At 42.6% G+C, this 25,422-nt stretch overlaps 2 protein-coding genes across 3 annotated transcripts in view; both read left to right on the top strand.

Moving 5' to 3' along the window:
• Positions 1-20,005, top strand: part of kcnn2 (potassium calcium-activated channel subfamily N member 2) — a 31,181-nt gene extending 11,176 nt beyond the window's left edge. Inside the window, exons 3-9 of one of the 2 annotated variants that reach the window (XM_014131534.3) lie at positions 1,707-2,125; positions 2,512-2,653; positions 5,350-5,460; positions 5,658-5,785; positions 8,975-8,983; positions 12,313-12,382; positions 17,741-20,005. In XM_014131534.3, the coding sequence (XP_013987009.1) occupies positions 1,707-2,125; positions 2,512-2,653; positions 5,350-5,460; positions 5,658-5,785; positions 8,975-8,983; positions 12,313-12,382; positions 17,741-18,016 (1,155 nt within the window). In that variant the 3' untranslated portion in view covers positions 18,017-20,005. The remainder of the gene's footprint in view (positions 1-1,706; positions 2,126-2,511; positions 2,654-5,349; positions 5,461-5,657; positions 5,786-8,974; positions 8,984-12,312; positions 12,383-17,740) is intronic. The other variant, XM_014131545.3, reaches the window with a different exon arrangement.
• An 807-nt stretch (positions 20,006-20,812) lies between these two features.
• On the top strand, positions 20,813-24,452 carry drg1 (developmentally regulated GTP binding protein 1). The gene is made up of 9 exons (XM_014131454.3): positions 20,813-21,061; positions 21,587-21,710; positions 21,838-22,013; positions 22,403-22,472; positions 22,568-22,737; positions 22,891-23,021; positions 23,215-23,382; positions 23,531-23,653; positions 24,108-24,452. The coding sequence occupies exons 1-9, from the start codon at positions 21,023-21,025 to the stop codon at positions 24,205-24,207; spliced, it is 1,101 nt and encodes a 366-aa protein (XP_013986929.1). The 5' UTR covers positions 20,813-21,022; the 3' UTR covers positions 24,208-24,452.
• The last annotated feature ends 970 nt before the right edge of the window (positions 24,453-25,422 follow it).

Raw genomic sequence — 25,422 nt, 5'->3', positions numbered from 1 at the left:
TTTAAATGCAATGTATTGACTTATGGGTCATGTCTCGTGATGCATATCTGTTTTCAGGGTGTCGTAGAGCTAGAGATGTGAAATTAAAGCTTTCTTTGGTCGTGGGAAATGTATATCTATTTCATTGATTCAAGATTTAGTCATGTATTATCGCTAAATATATTATCTAGGTCATTGATGCCATTACACTTTGAGGAATGGGACAGCATTTTTTTCTCTAATGAGGATCCTAGAGTTGTACTAAATGGGGGTTCGTTGGCAGGATGTCAAGTCATAATCTGTGACTTCACTTATTTATCTCCCAAGTTTTTGTGCTCATAGAGAAATCTGAATTATTAAACGTTCTGGTGTTTTGACTGATCTGCTAACATATTTGGCTGATATGTGATAGATTTCAGACTTCTCATTTTGTTTGAGACTAATTGATCTTGAATATTTCATTTTCTTTCATTCTTATTCAGAGGTTTAGACAGTGGGGTGGACAGTAGGAGCCATGGGAAGCACATACTTTACAGGACCAATTACAAAATCTCAAACAGAACTGTTGTTTGAAAAGTCAGACCAAAGACCAAAAACAGATTTGCATAATCATGTTCCCCACACACTGGAGGGACAGATATCTCTAGACGCAGCGCCAATAATTTAAGCATCATAGGATGGCTTCAGTTAAAATGTGTTAAATTTCCCTTTATATTGAATGGCTGAGGTCACAGGGAATATTGCTCTGAAATTTGATAATGGCAACATTTTATGAAGTATCTCCCACCAGTTGTGACAGCCCGTATACAACCCATAGACCTTGAGGTGATTGAGTGCAGGAGGGAGCGGATGAGGTGAACTATCGGTATTGCGTGTCAGAGAGGGGAGTGATTTGACAACTGTAGAGAGGAAGCTAACGTTGCTCGATTTCATTTAGTCTGCAATCTATCTGCAGAGGAGTATGCCAGGTGCAAGGGAGGAAGCCATCTCTAGAGACAGAGGGTAGTAGTTTATCTGTAGATCATAAACACAGTCAGATAGATCACTTTGATTGAATTACACTGAGGGGTGTGTTTGGTCTGTCGGTAGGGGACGAGGCCAATGAGGGCATCAGTTCAGGGTGGATGGAAGCATTGAGCAATAAACTGCGGGACTGGTGGATAGCTTTAGACTGGAGTGAGAGAGATGAAAGGTGTTTATGAGGAGAAAAAGTGGAAAGGAGTGGAGGCCGATGAGGAAAGAGGAGATGAAGAGGAGGTGTACAGCACGGCTGAGTGTGGATAGAGGAGGATAGGATAGAGGAGTGTCATTAAAGGGAGTGAAATCAGTCTACATCAAAGCCCCCAGTGGAGTGGCCTACCTTCTGCTCTGTGGCCAGGCGATAAGAGACCTATGCTAATGTGGGAGGTGGCAGATGTTCTCATCAGTTTAATGCTTTGAAGTCGGAAATGTTATCCACATGCAGGAGGTCCCATAGACTTCCGTGGCAGAACAGTGTGAACAGTGTAGCGAACGCTAACAGTTAGTAATGGGAATCACTGAACGTCGATCAGTCAGAAACCTGAGTTCATTCATTTCCATTGATTGAGTGTGCTCGTAATGGTTTATGGTTTTTATCCATTTAGAATGATGCCATTGGGATTCATATGCAAGGCTGCATTTAACCAGAGCTAGTTCAGTAACCTCCATCTGCTTCCCTCTCCCCCTCCATCCATGTTGTTATTCAGTTATTCATGGTAGACAATGCAGCAGACGACTGGAGGATAGCCATGACCTACGAGCGCATCTTCTTCATCTGCCTGGAGATCCTGGTGTGCGCCATCCACCCCATCCCAGGGAACTACACCTTCACCTGGACAGCACGCCTGGCCTTCTCCTACACCCCGTCCAAGACGGACGCGGACGTGGACATCATCCTGTCCATCCCCATGTTCTTGCGGCTGTATCTCATCGCCCGTGTCATGCTGCTCCACAGCAAGCTCTTCACAGACGCCTCGTCCCGCAGCATCGGGGCGCTCAACAAGATCAACTTCAACACACGCTTCGTCATGAAGACCCTGATGACCATCTGCCCTGGCACCGTGTTGCTGGTCTTTACCATCTCGTTGTGGATCATCGCTGCGTGGACCGTGAGGGCCTGCGAGAGGTCTGGACCTGCTGCCCTATCGCTGTCACGCTATGCTGCACAAAGCACTGCATGAAACATAAATAAGACACCATGGTTTGGTCAGGGGGAACAGGCGTTAACTCGTTGTGCATCCTATTGGAGGCTTACATCCAGATATAGTGCTCCCTCCTCACATTCCCAGCCATACCACCATTTTTGTATGCAGATCTTCTGCTTGGGAATGTCAAGGGATAGACAATTATGGCCCATAGTTTACGTCTTGTTAGGCGATAGGAGAAACTGTTTACACCTTATTTATATTGCACATGAATGAGGCATGGATGTACTGTACGTATGATGTATAAGACGTGTAAGTATTTGGCAAGCTGACTCCAGGCTGACTCTATCTATACCTTCCATTCCAGATACCATGACAACATGGACATAACCAGCAACTTCCTAGGAGCCATGTGGTTGATCTCAATTACTTTTCTAACCATTGGATATGGGGACATGGTCCCCAACACTTACTGTGGAAAAGGAGTCTGTCTCCTCACTGGTATTATGGTGAGCCCTACACTCTTACAAAAAAAGGTGATATCTAAAACCTAAAATAAATCTTCAGCTGACCCCATAGGAGAACCCTTTGAAGAACCCTTTTTGGTTCCAGGAAGAACCCTTTTGGGTTTCATGTAGAACCCTTTCCACGAGGGTTCTACAGATGTCAGATCTTAATTTGACCCCTTTCATCGCAGGAGGAAAATAATCCTGCAGCAGGAGAATTTGAATATCTGAAGAAGTAGTTAGAATCGCCGCCAGGGGGGCAGCTGGAAGCAGAACTACATTGTAGGCTACCTTATGTCGGCTACGTACAGGCTACAGAGCGTTTCGTGTTAATTCTTATGTGGACTATCATAAATTAACATATTTGTAGGGGTAGATGTATTTTTCATTAGGGAAAATCTTATTTTTTTAATCAATTGTTTTATTATATGTTGAAGGCAAGCAATAGGCAGAATACGTTATGTTGGTCGCCTCAGTGCCTGTGTGAACTTGCGGTTACAGCCACTGACCGCAGCACACAAAGCCTATGCCAGAGTTAGTATGAGTCCGAATCTGGCCCACTGCCCTTTGACTCATGGATGAACGCCTATTTTTTATGAATTTATTCTGAGCGGTTACAGGGTTGATTCCTCTTGGTTACAGGGTTGATTCCTCTTGGTTACAGGGTTGAAACAGAAACAACTCAAAGGTTAAAAGTTTAGGTGTTAATTCCGAGTTGTTAAGGTTAGGGCTATGGTTTGGGGAAGGCTTAAAACGAAATTATAAAATATTACACGCCTATGGATACTCTTAGTGAACTGCCATAGAGCAGTGGTCTAAGCAGCGCACTCCGAGCCTCATGAGTGCTGGGCGATATAGCGTCCAGCCTGAGTCTACATTGGGCCCACAAGTTAATTGCATTTATTTAAATGTTTTCAAGAAGTAAAACAAATAGTCTGATAATTTACACATCAGTGTCTCAGCTCAACAAAATCACCTTTGGGTAGGCTCAAATGCATAAACATTTTCATAGATTTACGAAATTAAATATTAAAGCCACACAATACAGGCTTTCAATCCAAAGACCAGAATACATAGCCTAACTATAAAGCGTGGACGAGCATCCACACTGGAGGAAAGTGTATCGTTCTACAGTAGTGCTACATCTGTCAATCAACTGATGGCCCAAATCAGCTCATCAACTCTGACAGGGAAACACAGTAGCATATTATCCGTTTTCACATCTTTCATTATGTGACAATGATAGGCTAACGGGTAGCCTAGAGAATGTAGCCTATTGGAATATAATCAAATAAAAAGGGGCCTATTGCAGCCATCGATGGCACTAGATTATCGCCAGCTGATGTCTCGTTAAACCATCAATATGCTCTAAATTCACCTGCACAGCTGATCTCAATTGCCACCTTTATTGGTCACCTCTACTGCTGCCTGAAATATGACGTCGGTGTTACCTTAGTCCTGCTTGCAACCAAAGTAAATCGAGATATGTTCGCCCTCTGGCTGGTATTGTAATCAGAACAACTTAGTCCTTTTTAACAAACTAGGGGCAAATCATCTATTTGACAAGGATTCCGTACAATAATAATAAAGTGTTTCCTCGTTTACCACGGCAAATCTACCGTGGTAATTTACCCGACTCTTTGTATGAATGGAAACTAATGTTGGTGTAGACTGTTATTATTTTATTCGTTTCCTATTCATGTTATCCAAAAGGGTCTGGTAAGGTCATTTCTTATCAAGACCGCGGGTAAAATATACAGCGTACAACTGGTGACCGTATCAGCGTGTGCCCAGTCAAACCCTCCCCTAACCCTGGCTCCAGATAACATTGGGCCAATTGTGCGCCACCTCATGGGTCTCCCGGTCGTGGCTGGCAGCGACACAGCCCAGGCTTGAACCCGGGTCTGTAGTAACGCCTCAGGCACTGCGACACAGTGCCTTAGACCGCTGTGCCACTTGGGAGGCAATTGAAATCAATTTTGACCTTAGGCTACACTTGACACTTAGCCTAGTGGAGACCAATATCTATCTGGTGCGATCAAGCTATGTAAAACAACGGTTATTGATGTTTATGGCTGCAATTCAGATACATTTTTGTACATTTTAATGTTGCCGTAATAGGACCCTAGGCCTAGCGTTTGAGCGAGGGAGAGAGAAAATGATTTTGATAGCAAGCCCTAATCCAAATGACTCGACTGCCCCCGCATGGAGAGAAAGATAACTGCTCATTTTCAGGTACTCGCAAGGCTCAATTGAATTTCCTGATGCAGCAGGAAAATTCCCTGTGCCAAAAGAGTGATCAAGTTAAGATCCGACATCTGTACATGGAACCCAATGGGGTCCTATGGGGACAGCAGGATAACCATTTTGGAAACGTTTTTTTTCTTAGAGTTTATTGCAGAAATTATATTACATTCTCATGCCACTGCGGCTCTCTTTTTCAGTGCTGCTTATAAGGTAATTTTTTTAAATCTAGCCCTTGGGTATCTGACTTTTTTTTTAAACCTTACAATATTTATTTTTTTAAATCTCCGGTGGGGTGGCAGTGCAGATTCATGTATATTCAGAGGATATTGTTTTGAGAATCTTTTTTAAAGCATAATTTCCTAATATTATGCTTCTAAAAGTAGGTTACATCTTTTTAAACGTTCACAATAAAGTCAACCTCTGTAACAGTGTCTATTTATTGTTCCTCCCAGGGAGCTGGCTGCACAGCCTTGGTGGTGGCTGTGGTTGCAAAGAAACTGGAGTTAACCAAAGCTGAAAAACATGTTCATAATTTTATGATGGACACCCAGTTGACAAAAAGAGTAAGTAAATACTTTACTTGCATGTCGTTTTTCATTTTAAAATTTGAAAGAATAATCTCAGCTGCCCCGTTTCCCTATTGTGCGGCATTTCAGGAAGACCAAGCATGGTTGAACATGAGTACAGTATGTTTTCCATTACATTAGGAGTATTTTATTTACCATGAACGGTGTTTCTAACCCTACTCTTTGTGTGTCAGGTGAAAAACACAGCTGCAAATGTACTCAGGGAGACGTGGCTCATCTACAAGAACACCAAGCTGGTCAGGAAGATGGACCATGCCAGAGTCAGGAAGCACCAGAGGAAATTCCTCCAAGCCATTCATCAGTAGGTACCCTGCCTAAAACTCTGCTCCTGGCAGTGTGGTAAATACATATTCCACCTTGGTATCTGCAGTCTCACACTTTCTCATACATACAGTATCAAAGATCAGAATATGAACCTGAGATCTGAATTGTTTGACACCTGTAGCCCAAATCTATATTTACAATGTGGAATATTTACCGTTTTTCTTTTCTCTTGGTCATTTCACTCTATTGTTTTGTAATATTGATAAGTTGGAAGGGTGTCAGGAAGTGTTTAGTTCAAAAACATGTCAGATGTGCCCTCTTAACAGCTCAGTGGTCAATACTGTGGGATATCTAAATGGCAGTTACAGAAATTATGCAGATGATATGCAAATCGAATGTATTTACTTCTCTTTTGAGAAATAATGAATTATAGAAACAGTCATGCTAAATGAGTATGCACAAACATTTCCAGAAACCCTCATAGGTCAATGATCTAACTTTAAAGTTGACTTGGTAGTAAGATCATTCTGATGCTAACTGATAAATTCTATATCATTATATAATGACGTTACAGTGTTGTTACTGTGCTACTGCAAAGTGTAGGCTATAATTGCAAAGTAGTCATTCAATCTTTTTTATTGAAAGCAATTGACTTATTAGATCAGGAGAATGTAAAATGACTGGGAGATCTTTCTCAATTGCTGATAACTTATCTGCACTTAATTACTGGTTGTCTAATCTAGTATCTTCAAAGCAACTGTAAACCATGACAGATGTGCTGGGAAGGGCCCGAACCCTTTTTACCATAACCTAAACTATTCATGATAAACTCTTGAGGACCATTTTCACTCCCCTGCCTTCTCAGCGGTGGCAGTAAAACCTCTCATCTTTCTCTCTCTCTCGCTCCCTCTTCCCTCCCCCTCTATCTCATCCTGCATCACCATGATGTAAGGAACTTCCAGTTCTATTGCGTGTCAAGATGACTGTGAGTGTCTTTGTTGTGTACCTAAAGTCTGAGTCAAATGTCATGCTGACCTCTGGGCCTACACTCTGAGTTGTTCCTTTAGCATGTATCCTTATGATTAGCCAGTTTACCTGTCAGGTAGTTTCTTAGACAGTCTACAGGGAGAATGCAAGTGCTCTCTCTAAAACCCTATTGATTTTCATGTCCTCTCCTCTTGGTGTACCGAAGCTGTCTTACAAGCCTAAGCCTACTTCTAACATTGTATTTTCCCCCCTTTAACTACGCAACTGACTATCATATCAAACGCAATGAGATATTTTTCCTCTTTTCAGATCAGATTTGGTTTACATTACTATGATGACTAGGGTCTGATTGTAATCATATGCTATGGTGAAAATGTTCTCTTGTTTGATGTATTTTCTGTGATGTGTTAACGGGTCTGTGTGGTCTCCTGTGTGGAGCTTTTCATTTGCTCATGATTCGTTTCTTCGTGCGTCGTTTACCATGATGACATTAAGAGTTTCGATTTTTGAAAGGGATTCCAGGTAGAGAGTATTGGCTGCTTCTGCTGCAACCCCCATCCGAAATGCGGCTGTTTTATAGGCTTCTGTCATAGTTGCGCAGGCAGAGTTACTATGTCCTTTATAGCTGAGTTCAGGCTATTTGTGGTAATGACAGCATATCATGTCATCCTCTTCTCTAGGATGAGCTAATAATGGGAAACCCTCAGAGCTTTGGCAGAATCTCCACAGGACCAGATTCAGTTGTAAAATGCCACTTCCACTACTTTGTTCAAGGGCATGACCATCTCACCTTTTATACAGGCTCAGTAAGCTGTATGAAGAGGGAGTGGGTCTTAGCAGAGGAGTTGGGGTTCAGAAAGCACCTCCTGGTGTGTGTTAAGTGATGCCTGTGGCCTCAGCTGCAGGGTTCAGCTCCAAGTGTGGGCTGCCTGGGAGGATGTACATACACTGTGTTATGAAGAGTCAGTGGCCACAGAGAGGGTGTGCCTGGGAGCATGCTCATCCCTCAAATGGAGCTGTATCGCATTAGTGGAAACCAAGACTGTTCTCAGGGCAGGTCTGCCAGTTTTGACTAGCAGAAGTGACTTTTCGTAGCAGATTTGGATAATTAACGTGGTAGGTTAGGAGAATGAGGTTAGGGTTAGGAAGAATGAGTTAGGGTTAGCTAAAATTGTCCCTGACGCAACTCGAACATACCTAGCTACAACCAGGCCTGTCCTGAGAACAGTCTTGGTTTGCTCAAGTGGAGTGCTGGAGAGGGGTCAGTGACCTGTCTTGAAGCAATAGTGGTGGGAAAGTATGAATAATCCCAATGCTTCCTCCTCTGGCCTGAGCCATATCAATCGCCCTGTAAGATCCTCCACCAATAGCATTTAGGGGACAGGTCCGAGGGGAGGAGGAGGTAACTTTGTCTTTTTCCATGGTCTCTGCAGTGTTCCTGGGGAAAACCAAGATAAATGTTAGCTAGAGAACGTGTCAGACTGCCACGGCTGTCTGTCTGGTCATTGGTTCGCTCAGTGAGGCTGGTCTGACAGTGCTGCATGTCTGATAAACTGGGCCGGTCTGTAGGGGAGGATTAGGACAGGACCTCGGGGAGTGGCTAGCAGGGGCCTGATCAGAATAATGTGACAGGAATATTGACGTTTTAAACCCCATGATTCCTTGGTTATCTGCTGGGAGGTAAAAAGATACTGCTGCCTCCCGAGTGACGCAGTGGTCCGCACTAGAGATCCTGGTTCGAGTCCAGGCTCTGTCGCAGCCGGCCGCGACCGGGAGACCCATGGGGTGGTGCACAATTGGCCCAGCGTAGTCCGGGTTAGGGGAGGGTTTGGCCGGCAGGGATGTTCTTGTCTCATCGCGCACTAGCAACTCCTGTGGCGGGCCGGGCGTAATGCACGCTGACACGGCTGACACGGTCTTGGCTGGGTTGTGTTTTGGAGGACGCACGGCTCTCGACCTCGGAGTTGCAGCGATGGGACAAGACTGTAACTACCAATTGAATACCACGAAATTGGGGAGAAAAAGGGGGTAAAAAAAAGATGCTGCTGATAGGGATGATGGTATTAAGTCGATGTTAGGGTTGTTATTCAAAATGGCAGCAGTGGGATTCAGGTTGCAGTACCCAGGCCTGAACTGGAGACTGATCTTGCCATCTGGATGCATTTATCTGATGTTGTAATAACTCATTTGTCAATTTTATGTTTCCTTTTTTTTCCTGTTTGTGTCGACAATGCAATAGAGCTCGAAAGTAAGTCTTCGCCTCACATGTAGCTACAGAAATGTTGTGTGCATGCAAATGAGAGCTTGCCTTTTTGACTCAGTGATGTGACAAAAAATGACACTCCTTCATTTGATAAGTGAAATTCATACCATAGCTACACATTTTGATTTCCCATCGAGTAATGATTGATCACACAATGTCACATAATGTACATTTGTCAGGAACACTATATTTCATTTGATATAGTTACACAACACCGTTAAGATTGGAATTTGTCTTTTAGATCATTACCTGAACAGCATGAGGATTAGGCCAAAATAAGTTAATATGATGAACTAGTGACTAGCCTACAAAAACTCAGCATGGTATATTTAGACAAAGCAAGACCTCTCGATCAATTCCGCCCTACTTTTCTTCTATCAAAGCCGTTACACATCTGCCAATTAAACATCAATGCTAATGTTCCCATGTATCTTCCTTTGATGAATTTCAATTATGGGTGATGGAGGGTGTTATTCTTTCCATTGTTGCATGAATTTGATATTTAATCAGAAAGCAAGCCGCTGATTAAACTCCAATGAACTGTGCTTTCATGAACCGAAGGATGACCACTAGTTCTTGAGGAGAGCCTTGCTTTAATAACTACAGAATAGAATATATCTGTCTAGGTCAGTGTTTACTCCCCCTATCAATCTGCCTTGGCTACATTAACCAGGGCTTGGGGTCATCTTTCGCCTTGTGAAACCATTGTGACGTCTGTTACAGTTGCATTCCCTCCATTTCTCTCTTGGATGACTGGTAGCAACAAAGACAGTGTCCATTATGAATGCGCCAGTAGAATTCACAGATTTATTGAACCTTTATTTATCCAGTTAGTCTCATTGAGATAAAAATCTATTTTTCAACAGCGACCTGGTATGTAGCTCATAGCTGCACCGAGCTAGCCACACTCTCCTTAGTCTAGTGTAATGGCCTTAGTTTATCACATTGGTGTGACGCATTTGTCTAGCTACACCTAGCATGATGCATGTACACAGCCAGATGTTTTACAATATGTTGGAGGAGATGAGAGGATTATTTGGCAGGCACACAGACCATCCTCTGTATAATGCAGTTTGACAGTCCCCTGGAGCCTGCACCCATCCAGGAGGCAGGGATGAGAGGCAGGAGGGAGGTTGATGTACAGAAGGAAGCGGGACAGGAAGCAGCATGCGTCCGTTAGCTTGGTAACTCAGTGCAGGTGTGAGACAGGGACACGACCTTAGAGGGGAAGGTCGGGGTAAGCCTCCGGGATCTTGTCCTGCTTTAAAGACATTGTGCTATAACTGACACAGCATGAATGCCAGTAGTCAGGCCGGGGCAGAACGGCCTGTCCATTACACTGAAGACCATTTTTGGATCAGTCTTTTCACAGCGAGGTAAACAGGGGTCATGACAAAGAGCATCCCAGAGAAAATCTATGGTGCAGCACTATTGAGATTGCCTTAAAGAATTCAAAAGGGCATTGAAAAGCTTAGTATAGCTGTTTTCCCCCTGATGAATAGCAAAGCAGATAAGCACCAATTGAAATAGCAGGACCGCACAGGAACACTGAATCACAGAAGGACATAGAATATTGAGCATGAGAGGGCAGGATGCTTTCACATTATGACCCCAGCTTCCTGCCTGCCTTGTTCATCAACACCATTTGACAGCTATTGGTCATCCAACCGTGAAATGCAGAATTCTGACAAGTCTAACATCTTTACTGCACAAACATTTTAATGTTGATTCGCTCATGTCTTTCACTCTGGTAACTTTTCTCCTTTCAATTTGCCAGATTACTTGAACAATAAAAGTGCTATTTTTGCAATAACATTGGCTAGTTGTTTTAGAATGTGCTTCTTTTGGACTATACAGCTACCCCTCACTAGCCGTTGAGGCATCGTCCTTTGCCTGTAGTGTCCTTCAGTGGCTCCTGTAGTGCCCCTTGTTGCTCTGACCTGTCATCTAGCTCCACACATTTCTGCCTTTGTATTGCAATGCCTAACAATGATGCTCCATTGCATGAGACTAGATGAATCTGGGCCTATTAGCAGAGGGTCCCTGAAGACCCCTCGTGTTCTCCTCCTTGTTCTATGGTGCTGTACACCCTCAAATTCAGTCTAATTAGAGCCGCTAACTCAAAGCCCATCTCATCAGTTTATACAATTAGTCTGAGAGCATTGGGTTTTATCTGAAAGAAAAAACTGGTCACAAGGGCTATGTTACTGTCATGCCTCCAGCTCACTGTGTGTTGGTCTCATTCTGATTTAGCATGCAAAACGGGTGGTTGCGGGGGGGGGGGGGGGGGGGGGGTGGGGGGGAGAACTCTTGATATCCCGAGTACAGTTGCTGTTTTTGACTCCCCAGTGAGTGTGGGTGATAAACATTTGCTTTAGTAGCCTAATTAAACTGGAGATTTGAATTATTTAAGCCAGCTGTATGGATTAAAGCAAGTTACTAATTTCACTCTGGCTCTTGAAGAAGTGTATTTTTGTGTTTTTAACTGGTCTGCATCACCAAGACAGAAAGGCCTCATACCAGCTGGATGAGTTTCTCACTATGTAACAATGTAGCATATCACTGTTAGTAACTAGGTCATTTTACATAAGATACAGTACCAGGTGGATGTTCTCTTTGATCAATAACTGGTATGCTACATAAAGCTGCATCTTTATTGTAATCTTGATCCTTTTTATGATAACATTTTTCATATTTTATCATTAAATTATATTTTACAATGCTGTATTTATGTTGAACAATGAATTAATACCCGCTTTTGTGTAGAGTTTGGCTATCACAGCACTTTAGTTGGAATAGCTCAGATTGACAAAGTATCTTTCTATTTTGAGAATGAAAATGATCTAACTTGAATTACTTGAAGGTGGATTAAGTAATTCACAGAATCAAACAGAAACGTCTTCCAGGTGTTTGGATGAAGCTTTTAGCATGTGTATAAATGTTTGCTATGGTTAGAAAACCAGGTCCCACGACTTAGGATAGTTTATATACTGCATTAATCGTTTATTTCAGCTAAATCCCATTGCAACAGATTGTATCTACCTAGTTGAGCCCTTGTATATGTCTTTGTTTCTAGAGTTCAGGGGCTGGAGATTTACTGCAGTAATAGACACATTCTCCTCTCTGGCAGCTTCTCCACTCTGGTCTTCACTTGCATGCAGTCAATCAAACTGTCTGAAACCAATCCTGCATTCTCTACACACATCCTGTGCATGTCCTAGGAGTGAGTGTATTCCTTCTGTGTGAACAGATTTGTTAAACCCATCTTTACCGAATAGATACATTTGTTGGGTTCTGAATGGTCTTCTGTTCAGATTGAGAAGTGTTAAAATGGAGCAACGCAAGCTGAATGACCAAGCAAACTCACTAGTGGACCTTGCAAAGGTAAGCTGGACTGACAAACGTCACATATTCCAGTTTATTTTGGTTGTGAAGTTTGGTTGTGCATTTGGATTGATCTCTATCTAACCCACTTTTTGATTTGAAGGATTCCATGTGATACATGTGATATCAATGCATTGGGGGAATTAATAACACATTTTCATATAAATAAACAAAGTCTACAGGTGTCAAATAAACAGACTTTCCATATGAATGTTAAGAAGAACCAGTTGTGTAATGTCATTCAAAGAAAATAAGATGCGTTATATTTCTACTTCTTGAACTGGGTGCAGGACAGCCTGGTCCCAGATCTGTTTGTGCTCTTGCCAACTCATTGGCATGACAATGAGTGACAAGGAGTTGGCATGATAGCACATTAAACAGACTGGCTCTCAGGCTAGATGCAGGAATGTTGTTGGTGGAAACATACAGTATCTTGGTTTCAAAGATTATAGAACGATATACATACTGTTAGGGGTGGAAAATGGGGGGAAATCCCTATGGGAACCCTCCAATGTAAATTCAGTGCATTTGTACATGTCAAAATGATTAATGAAAATGAACTACATGTAAAAATGCACATTTTTGCATGTCAAAATAACTTCCCAGAGGGAACCTGGTTTCCCCAGGTTCCCTCCATTTCCACCCCTTGTTGTAGGTGAAAACCTACAGTATCTTTGTTTTAAAGATTATATAAAGGAATGCATATTATTTTATGCGATCAGGATACCCATCCTGATGGGTACGTCAAACTAATTTACCTTTAGGTTTGGTTTCCCAGACTTAGATTAAGCCTAGTCCTGGATTAAAAAGCATGGTCAAGGAGAATCTTGAAATGGCTTTTTAGTCCAGGAGTTTTCTTAATTTGTGTCTGGGAAGCCACCCCTTGATGGTATTGAACACATTGCTATCTTTCAGCAAATCTCTCTTTGGTGGTGATCTTGTGACAACAGACGTTGACACACCTTAGGGAAAGACTAGGCAGAGAGCTAGACTGACGCAACAAAACAACACAGTATACTAACCTGGAAAGGGAGACACGCTGTGAGTCTGATGTGAGGATTCAGCCAGAAACAATGACAGAGGAAGGGAGAGAGAGAACTGACATTCAAATGTCCACCACGGTCAAATTGGTTTCAGGCCACCATGCCACATAATACATTAGGTAGTTAATATCACCCTATCACAGAGTGCTATGAAGGCTCACAGTGAGTTAGGAGAGGGTTAAGATTGGGGAAGATGACTAGTACAGCCCATTCTGCCATCTTTAATCAATGTCATAAGTGGCTCTCGCCATCAGAGGGCAGCATAGCATTAATCATCACAGTACATGAGCTCCCCGTGGATAGATGGAGATGTATAATGGAACTTAAAATAACTTTGGCAGCTGCATAGCCTTTGCCAAGCTATGAGAAATCCCTCACATAGCAGTGGTTTCCCTACAGTTGTAGCAATTTTGGGCACAACATAAAGCATTTGGGGCTCCTGAGTGGCGCAGCGGTCAAAGGCACTGCATCTCAGTGCTTGAGGCGTCACAACAGACACCCTGGATCAAATCCAAGCTGTATCACAACCGGCTGTGATTGGGAGTCCCATAGGGCGGTGCACAATTGGCCCAGCGTCGTCTGGGTTTGGCTGGTGTAGGCTGTCATTGAAATAAGAGTTTGTTCTTAACTGACTTGCCTAAATAAATAAATATATTAATACAGGATACATTAATAGTGTGGTAGGCCTACAATTACAGTATCCTAAACACTTTTTTCAGCATTTGTCCTCAAACTGAATTACCATTTCATTAATGAAAATGCAGGATATTTATTTATTTTAATTTTCTACACTTTGTTTTACGGAGTCAGTTGGTAGCCATTATAATTTCAGCTACTTGGTGTTTTGGGTATAAATTGGGTCAAAGGCCTATGTATACCCACACGTCCAGTTTCCTAGACCCAGAGTCGGCTAAATCTGGGTCAGTGAAATCAGCCCACAATTACACAAGCATTTCTGTGCCTCAACTGAATATACTTACAGTTCCGGTCTACCCTTCACTGAGTACTGGTCATATTTTATTAGTGTTATATTTTAAAGATTTAATGCATTCCCAGTTTAATTTGTTTATGATGAACTGAGTCAAGAGTATGCCTCTGTTAATCTAGAGTTGAAATAGGAAGTTTACATACACTTAGGTTGGAGTCATTAAAACTGGTTTTTCAACCACTCCACAAATTTCTTGTTAACAAACTATAGTTTTGGGAAGTCGGTTAGGACATCTACTTTGTGCATGACACAAGTAATTTTTCCTACAATTGTTTACAGACAGATTATTTCACTTATAATTCACTATCACAATTCCAGTGGGTCAGAAGTTTACATACACTAAGTTGACTGTGCCTTTAAACAGCTTGGAAAATTCCAGAAAATGATGTCATGGCTTTAGAAGCTGCGGATAGGCTAATTGACATAATTTGAGTCAATTGGAGGTGTACCTGTGGATGTATTTCAAGGCCTACCTTCAAACTCAGTGCCTCTTTGCGTGACATCATGGGAAAATCAAAAGAAATCAGCCAAGACCGCAGAAAAACAATTGTAGACCTCCACAAGTCTGGTTCATCCTTGGGAGCAATTTCCAAACGCCTGAAGGTACCACGTTCATCTGTACAAACAATAGTACGCAAGTATGAACACCATGGGACCACGCAGCCGTCATACCGCTCAAGAAGGAGACGTATTCTGTCTCCTCGAGATGAGTGTACTTTGGTGTGAAAAGTGCAAATCAATCCCAGAACAACAGCAAAGGACCTTGTGAAGATGCTGGAGGAAACAGGTACAAAAGTATCTATATTCACAGTAAAACGAGTCCTATAGCGACAACCTAAAAGGCCGCTCAGCAAGGAAGAAGCCAATGCTCCAAAACCGCCATAAAAAAGCCAGACTGGTTTGCAACTGCACATGGGGACAAAGATCATACTTTTTGGAGAAATGTCCTCTGGTCTGATGAAACAAAATTAGAACTGTTTGGCCATAATGACCATTGTTATGTTTGGAGGGGAAAGGGGGAGGCTTGCAAGCCAAAGAACACCATCCCAACCGTGAAGCACGGGGGTGGCAGCATCATGTTGTGGGGGTGCTTTGCTGCAGGAGGGACTGGTGCACTTCACAAAATAGATGGCACCATGAGGAAGGAAAAATTGTGGATATATTGAAGCAACATCTCAAAACATCAGTCAGGAAGTTAAAGCTTGTTCACAAATGGGTCTTCCAAATCGACAATGACCCCAAGCATACTTCCAAAGTTGTGGCAAAATGGCTTAAGGACAACAAAGTCAAGGTATTGGAGTGGCCATCACAAAGCCCTGACCTCAATCCTATAGAAAATGTGTGGGCAGAATTGAAAAAGCATGTGCGAGCAAGGAGGCCTACAAACCTGACTCAGGAATGGGCCAAAATTCACCCAACTTAATGTGGGAAGCTTGTGGAAGGCTACCTGTAACGTTTGACCCAAGTTAAACAATTTAAAGGAAATACTACCAAATACTAATTGAGTTTATGTAAACTTCTGACCCACTGGGAATGTGATGAAAGAAATAAAAGCTGAAATGAATCATTCTTTCTACTATTATTCGGACATTTCACGTTCTTAAAATAAAGTGGTGATCCTAACTGACCTAAAACAGGGAACTTTTACTAGGATTAAATGTCAGGAACTGTGAAACTGAGTTTAAATGTATTTGGCTAAGGTTTATGTAAACTTCCGACTTCAACTGTATGTCTATCCACAATTCACTTCTTACAGAGCGAGGCTCAGATTGGTTTTGGCAGGGCAATAACTCTAAATGTTGCATTTTGCTGTCGCCTCAAGGTCCCATCCTTATTTTCATGAATTCAGAGTCAACCATAAAATTGCTTCCTCATTTCATGGGCAATACATCAAGATTTCCAATATAGGTTTAATCTCTCTAAGCATATACATTCTAAATTCCTTGATCATCTGTGGAAAATGATTTATTTTAAAACATCATAGGAAGTGGTTGTGGTAGTGATGCAACCTAGCGAAACGTTATCATCCCCAGTTGGAGTGTGTGGTGAATAGCTGTCAGTGTTGTTTTGGTCCTCAGTGGATCACTGTGATTCTAAACAAGCCACCCAACCCATTATTCCTGCCCCAAATGAGAAAAGGACAAGATGAATGATGGATGGCATTGGCCACAGGCTGGCAGTGATTACGTTCATAGTGAACATTAGCTCGGTACACAGCAGCCCTCACTCCCACTCTCCAGCCCCCACAGAACTGGATATCTCACTGTTTGATAACATGCCATGTCTCGAGAGGAAGAAGATCAACTTCCTGGCGCAGAAGTTTAGTAAGTGTATACAGCAGAATTTCTCTGCAAGTTATCAATTCATATTTGATTTGCTTATCTTAAGCATCCGGTTTTCCCACTGGGCACATACATCAATTCAACATCTGTTCCACGTTCGTTCAACATATTTTCATTGTGATGACGTGGACACAACGTTGATTCAACCAGTGTGTGCCCAGTGGGTTGTTTGTTGTGATGATGAACCTCTGTAAAATGTTAATTAGGCTACCCGTGTCCAGACACACTATTTGTTATATTATGTTGATCTGTCTCTGTCTACATTGACTCAGCTGTGTGTTTCTAACACTCTTTCGATCACAGTGAATAATCATTTCATTTTGGAGGGCACTTTAAGATTGTTCTCTGTCACCTAGACAGTTGTGTTGTATCCCTTTTGTCTGAGAATAGCCGTAGACTGAGTTCAGTTCTGACAGGAGTGCAAACTAATAGCCTGTAAAATCAACATCTACAGGGGACAGTTTAGTGTTGTAGTGAGGAACAGTGGCATGATTAGATACTTAGAATGATGCAACCCACGATCAAATGAATCACAAGCTGTATCTAGTCAGAAGTATTAATTTCGTGCTGTCTCTTCTCAGCTAAGGGGCAACTCCTAAGTTCAATTTAAGTAAAATTTCAACTTAGCTTTTTGACATCAATGCATGACTAAGTGAAAATTTGACTAAGTCAGGATTTGCCCCTCAAATGTCTCTCAAATGCACTGTTGCCATGTGTGTCTGTCTATGTGTATTCTTGTGATGTCTTTGTTTTGTTCTCTTCGTCGCTGCTGTCTTCACCTCTGGACAGATCGTCATTGTAAATAAGAATTTGTTCTTATTTATTGACATGCCTGTGTAAATAAAGGTTCATAAAATATGCAAAATAAGGTAAATAAAACAAATAAATAATTTTACAACTGCCTGCAACCTCTCTAGCCTTAAGCACCCCGTGCTCTGGGAGCCTCTCACCTTCTTACTCTGACTGTGTGTCCCTCCTCCTCCAGACTCAGAACATCATGTATGACCTGATCTCAGACCTGAACGAGAGAGGGGAGGACATGGAGAAGAGGATCGCCATGCTGGAGACCAAGCTGGAGACTCTGCTGGGGAACCTGCAGGCCTTGCCAGGACTCATCAGCCAGGTCATCAGCCAGCAGCACAGGGACTTCCTGGAGGTGCAGCTCCAGCCATACGACAAACACAGCCCTGAGCGCTCACAGTCTGTCTCCAGACGGAGGTCGTCCTCCACGGCACCACCCACCTCCTCCGAGAGCAGCTAGAGTCCAAGTGGAACACCTACAAAGAAGACTTTTGCCATCATATGGCCAAGTTGCATTTATTGTAAAGCCTTATGGTTTCAATAAGTGTTATCCAAATTCTGATGACAGAATGCAAGGTACCGGGACAATGGATTTTAAACTGATGCTGTTTGTTTTTTATTATCTCAAAAGATGATGTTTTCCTTGCTCTGGTGACAGGACTGTAGAAAAATATGCTTTCCTCAGTAAAAACTATTAGGCCTATCGATGGGGGCTGTGATCAGAACTATACTCCATCTCTATGCAGAGGTAGCCAGTTTTAGGACAGCAAGGTTACCGGCCGGGTGTAAAGATATGGCACTAAAATAGTGCTTCTTCTCACAGACTTTGTGCTTCCGCTGGCTTGATTCAGATGCCGTGTTCCTTAAAGCAAGCTGAGAAATCACGGGACCTGTCAATCAGCAAGCATTACAGCAATACTTTTTATTGAGGAAAAAGTATTTGATGGAGATGAATGAACTGCAGACAAAGGGCAGCACAAGAAGGCACCCACATACTGTCACTCAGAGGCACCATATGCAGCTTGAAATATGAGGAAAAAACATATCTTTTAGGTTAGAAACGGCATCAACTATAGCATTTTTTGTTGTTGTTGAGTGCCCCTGTAGAATGACTATTTTTGGGGCCACACTGCAAACAATTTAGTCCTCTTATCAAAATGAATGCATCTAAATCTGTACTTGCACTTACTTTTTAATCAATGCTCTTCAATACTGACTGACATATTATATACATTTTTGTTGCTCCTTAAAATAAGAACAATTTAGATGTTTGGGCATGGATTTATGGTCATTGCTCAATTAATAAATTGTGAATTAGTGAGGGTGACTCAAGTCAAAGCCCTCATGCTATGTACCACAAAGGGACCTCAATATCAAACTGCTAGGTTACTGAAATTAATACTTTCAATTATCATAAACACAGTTTGTTCTTTCCTCAAAATATCTCAACTCTTGTCCTGGAGGCACTTAATATTTATACTGTTTTTTGCCTCAGCTGAGCAACGCTAGTTGGTTGCAATGCAAACCAATAACTCACAAGAACTGTAACTCACTTTTAAAAGAAAATTCATATTTTTATATGTTCATGAGGATAAGCACACCTCCGCACACCTCTTACAATATGTCTTTCACACAATATTTACAAGTAAATGATGATGGAGAGATATGAACAGAATAAATGATGCAACACATTGCATTGGTCGAGATGAAATCCAGCATATTCAACATATCTCCCAGTAAACCTCCAGGACCAGGGTTAAGAAACCGTGTTGAAGGTGCCTCCCATGATCCCTACCATGATCAGGCCTGTCTTGTTTCTGAAACGATAGCTTACTTCAGAAGAGGTTCAATATATCTCTTTCAAAAACCATAGGAATATATACATTGTTAGTTCAAGAGGAATGTAATAGAAGATGATATAGCAACTTACGGTATGATCACTAACCACATATCCTTAATAATGAGTGGTGGTTATCAGATTGAGAAGTAAAATGTCAAAACCTAACTGCAAAAAAGTAATCTCTGACACATATAATTGTGAAAATATTGTATGTGCTCAAGATTATAGCATTATTATCAACAAAGCTTTGTAACTTTGTTTTGAACAGCAATAGCTTGGCCACTGGCCAGTCACAAAGGGAAATAAAGGTAACCTTCCACCATTTATGCACATTTTGGCAATATGCACCCTCCCTCCTGCAAGGTTTTCAGAAGTCAAAGGAGTGTGCCACATTCATCTGATGGGCACTTATCTAGTCAACTTTCTGCAATGACCTTGTCCAACCAACCAAAAGCTCAATCCCATCTACAGTGTTGAATGTACTGTTGTTGGTATTAGAGCTTTAAAACAATGACAGTCGATCCAGAAATTTTAGCAACATAGATACTTTTGAGACATTATGTACTGTATGCGATAGAAATATTAAACAATAAAAACTACTACTTACCAGATGCGTGTGCATTACTAATACCATCCATTTGACTGGAGGGGGGGGGGCACAGACGGAAGGAAAGAGAGAGACGGGGACGGACTGAGGGAGGGAGGGGGAGAGAGAGAGACGGGGACGGACTGAGGGAGGGAGGGGGGAGAGAGAGACGGGGACGGGCTGAGGGAGGGAGGAGGAGAGAGAGAGGGGTGGGGGGGACAGAAGGAGGGAGGGAGGGAGACGGGGACGGACTGAGGGAGGGAGGGAAAGAGCGAACGAGAGAGAGCAAACGAGAGAGGGGGGGCGGACGGACGGAAGGAGGGAGGGAGGGAGGGAGGGAGAGGAGAGAGAGACAGGGACGGACTGAGAGAGGGAGAGATGGAGGGGGAGAGGGGGGGTGGGGGGGACGAGAGGAGGGAGGGAAGGAGAGAAAGAGACGGGGACGGACTAAGGGAGGGAGGGGGAGGGAGAGAGCGAGCGAGAGAGAGAGGGGGGGCGGACAGAAGGAGGGAGGGAGGGCATGAGAGAGAGATGGGGATGGACTGAGGGAAGGAGGGGGGAGAGAGAGTGTGTTGAATTATGCAGCATCAGATACATTTAATTTATGATTTGGCAAAACCAAGCATGAATCTTGTATTTGAAATGTGTTAAATTACATAATTTCTGCAACATTTGTCATTGCTGTTGCACGAAATATGTCATATCAGCTAACTTGTTTTATTTGTATTTTTGTATTCTTATTTTTTTATGCCAGATAGCTAATAACAATCTGCAAACTACTTCATTCCAGTAGGTGGCGCCAACTACATCGCCTTTTCTGAGTTTGCCCGGTAGGCCATCGAGTTTCTTTGGTTTGCTTCCCTCTTCCTCCTCGCGAGAGCCGCCAAGACTCTGAGACCCCAGCCACAGGTTGAAAGCATGGGTGCTAGCTGTTGCTAGCTAGTCTTGTTTGATTGCGTGAGAAAACAAAAAAATTGAACAACTTTGCTATTAAACTTGTTTAATCGTTATAGTGATATCATCTAAGGACCAGCAACAAGATGAGTTTACTCGCCAAAATAGCAGAAATTGAGGCCGAGGTAAGTTCGTTAACGGTCGCGAATGCTAGCTAACGCGTTAGCTGTGAATCACGTTTTGTTTGGCCAATTGACTCGATGGCTAGCTAGTTGGCTAAATTTAACTTGGCTTATCAAGGCCTTACAATGGATTTCTCCTCTAAAAAATGAATAGAACCATAATATGATGTCAGACACCCGAGTCTGAGCATAGCTGTGTGTTATTGTGCTTTTAATGTAAGCTAGTTGGCTACTGTAAATACGCTAGCTAACGTTATGTTGTTGGCAGGGTAACTAACTAGCTATTATACACCAGTAGCATGCTAACCGGCGCCGGTACGTATAGAACCACGCCGGAGTTCACCAGTTTTGACAGATTGTAATTAACCCCGGTGTCGTGATGGCAATGTTTACTTTGTGATCAGTCGAAAGCCAGCCATCGGAACAACTTGGCTCTGGACAAGTAGGCCTAGCTAATATTATAGTTATGTCTGTTGTCGTATTGTGTGAATATGAATGATTTAAACATCCCCTGTCTGTGTTGGGTAGATGGCTCGGACTCAGAAGAACAAGGCCACGTCTAACCACTTGGGGTTGCTCAAAGCTCGTCTGGCCAAGATGAGGAGAGAACTTATCACACCAAAGGGAGGCAGTGGAGGAGGCACAGGGGAAGGCGAGTCCTGACTCGTGATCATCATATTTTGTGTCCCGCTACACAACAGTTCAGTGGAGATAAGTTGAGGTGGACAAGATCTTGTCATATTGTAATGAATACTAATGTGTCACTCTTTGTTGTATAGGTTTTGATGTGGCAAAAACAGGTGATGCCCGTATCGGGTTTGTAGGGTTCCCCTCAGTGGGCAAGTCTACTTTGCTAAGTAACCTGGCAGGGGTGTACTCTGAGGTGGCGGCCTATGAGTTCACCACCCTCACCACAGTACCAGGAGTGATCCGCTACAAGGGTGCCAAAATACAGGTACTTTATGTGCATCTTACACCTCAGCTTAAAGGGAAAATCCACTCTAAAACTATGTGGAACTTTCAAGAAGACAAGTGTCACTTCCACATCATCATGATGATGTGGAAGTGACACTTGTCTTCTTGAAAGTCCAATATCTTGAAAACTTGACTGCTGACGTGTAAAACATTTTGGGACTGTATCAACAGGGGAGTAATGAAGAAAATACCAAAATATGTATTTTGGGTGGAGTTTTCCTTTACGGCCAATAGAGGACAATCTGTACTAACAGTGATAATTGGTATTTTTGTTACTTGTAATTTTTACTTAATTTGTGGTTGTTTTTAAGTTGTTTTGCAGGAGATGTTTCAGTATTTGTATGTTTATTCCACTTTTGTGTCTCCAAGCTCCTGGATCTCCCAGGTATCATCGAGGGGGCCAAAGATGGCAAGGGTAGAGGACGACAGGTCATCGCAGGTGAGAGCCATCGGTGAACCATCAGAGCCATACACAAACATGTCACACTCACACACCTTGAAGGTAGTTTGTAACTGTGGTCTTTCTTTTCCCAGTGGCTCGAACCTGCAACCTGATCCTCATAGTGTTGGATGTTCTAAAGCCTCTGGGCCACAAGAAGCTGATTGAACACGAGCTGGAGGGCTTTGGAATCCGCCTCAACAAGAAGCCGCCCAACATCGGCTTCAAGAAGAAGGACAAAGGAGGCATCAACTTCACCGTCACAGTACGTCTGTTTTAATACAACACTTTCACGTCCAGCTCAACCTGTTCCTATTTCTCTCTCTCTTCAGTTATCTATCTCTGGAAGTAGTTTCTTCTTTTATCCCTCTCATTTGATTTCAATGAGCTTACGCTGGTGTTCTTGCTCCTTCTCCAGTGTCCACAGAGTGAGCTGGACGGTGACGCAGTGAAGAGCATCCTGGCCGAGTACAAGATCCACAACGCTGACATCACCCTGCGCAGTGACTCCACGGCTGATGACCTCATTGACGTGGTGGAGGGAAACCGGTAAGCAGCTGAGCACTTCTACAAACTCAGATGTCATTTTTTATTTCGTTTTTTAAATTCTTAATCCTCAATTAATCTATAATTGGATCCAACCTATACCCCCTAGCCAAAGTCCCGCTATACCCCATTCCAAATTAAGGTCAATGCTCCCCTACAGACCTGCTGACATAACAGTTCTGTTTAATCCCAACAGAGTGTACATCCCCTGCATTTATGTGCTCAACAAAATTGACCAGATCTCCATTGAAGAGCTGGACATAATCTACAAGGTGCCCCACTGTGTGCCCATCTCTGCCCACTCCCGCTGGAACTTTGATGACCTTCTGGAGAAGATGTGGGACTACCTGCACCTAGTGCGCATGTAAGGAAACACACTCAACCTAACAGCCCTTAGATGGGACATTGGAACCCTATATGAAATATAATTCCTATTACACACAGAACTGTTTTGTACTGCTTGGATAAATGTTGTTTTTGTGAATTAATCATTTGAATGTGTTGTCCCCCAGATACACCAAACCCAAAGGCCAGCTTCCTGACTACACATCTCCAGTTGTTCTACCTACTGAACATACTGCAGTGGAGGACTTCTGTTTGAAGATTCATAAAAGCCTCCTCAAAGAATTAAAATAGTGAGTACGAACTATACTGTTGATGAATGGCTTTTGTGCATCTTGTTGATGTTTATGAAAAGACTGGGGTACACTCCGAGTATTTAACCGATTTAAAGCCACAATCAGCAAGACGTAATGCACTTTTAAAAACGATATACTATATGTAAAAAAAAATATATATATATATATATATATATATATATATATAATATTTATCCATTTTCTTTTATTTATTTATTTTCAAAATTCACATGGGTACCCAATTCTGATATGTTTTCCTCTAATTGGTCTTTTGACCAATCACATCAGAGCTGATCTGATTGGTCAAAAGACCAATTAGTGAAAAAAAGAGAGTTGGGCTGCCTGTTTAAACGCAGCCTTAGCTGCCGCTGTGTCCAGCACACAGACAAATATGATTCATTGTTGCAGTTGGTTGGTATTGTTCTAACACTGCGTCTTCCTGTCTTTTCAGTGCTCTGGTGTGGGGTGCTTCAGTGAAACACAACCCCCAGAAGGTGGGAAAAGACCATGTCATGGAGGATGAGGATGTTATCCAGCTGGTGAAAAAGTAAAAAGACTTAATTTTCTCATCACAGGGAATAGTCTGCTGCTCATGAAGACCCCTCAAACATATCCACGAGAACATCTGTGTCTTGTGGTTCTCAATTTTATTTTGGAATTTGAAAAACGGAAAAGAAAAAATATGAATGTCCATGTTGCGTTTACCTCTCATTTATGCCGACATGTGATTCATTAAATCCATCGAAGAGTATTATCCTTGAATCTCAAAAATATCAAATAAACACCATAAATATGACTTCTGGGATCGTCTTTTATTTTACGTCATAAAGGTCATTGGGTTTATGCCTTGAAAGATGCACTGTAATTGGTATGTTGAACAACACTGACAAATATAACTTCATAACATTCACATTTCCCTCACAAAATCCTGCCCCACATGGGTGTGTCCTGCTCCATCTATCTGTACTTTCAATGGTGAGAGACTACCTGTGACTCGCTCAATACGGAAGTGGTCAGATGACACGGATGCTACGCTACAGGACTGTTTTGCTAGCAAAGACTGGAAAATGTTCCGGGATTCATCCAATGGCATTGAGGAATACTCCACCTCAGTCATCGGCTTCATCAATAAGTGAATCAATGACGACGTCCCCACAGTGACCGTACATACAGTTCCCAACCAGAAGCCATGGACTACTGCAACATCCGCACTGAGCTAAAGGCTAGAGCTGCCGCTTTCAAGGAGCGGGATCTTAACACGGAAGCTTATAAGAAATCCCGCTATGCCCTCAGACGAACCATCAAACACGCAAAGCGTCAATACAGGACTAAGATCAAATAGTACTAGACCGGCACTGACGCTTGTTGGATGTGGCAGGGCTTGTAAACCATTACAAACTACAAAGGGAAGCACAGCCGAGAGCTGCCCAGTGACACGAGCTTACCAGACGAGCTAAACTACTTATACGCTCGCTTCGAGGCAAATAACACTGAAATATGCATGAGAGAGCACCAGCTGTTCCGGAAGACTATGATCACGCTCTCCGTAGCCAATGTGAGTAAGATCTTTTAACAGTTAAACATTCACAAGGCCGCAGGGCCAGACGGATTACCAGGACGTGTACTGCAAGCATGCGCTGACCAACTGGCAAGTGTCTTCACTGACATTTTCAACCTCTCCCTGTCCGAGTCTGTAATATCAACATGTTTTAAGCAGACCACCGTAGGGCCCGTGCCCAAGAACACTAAGGTAACTTGCCTAAATG

This window comes from Salmo salar, chromosome 01 (genome assembly GCF_965601325.2).
Source record: "Salmo salar chromosome 01, fSalSal1, whole genome shotgun sequence".
In the NCBI taxonomy this organism is placed as follows: domain Eukaryota; kingdom Metazoa; phylum Chordata; class Actinopteri; order Salmoniformes; family Salmonidae; genus Salmo; species Salmo salar.
Note: the sequence above shows the minus strand (reverse complement) of the source record. Positions and strands in the feature narration are given on the sequence as shown.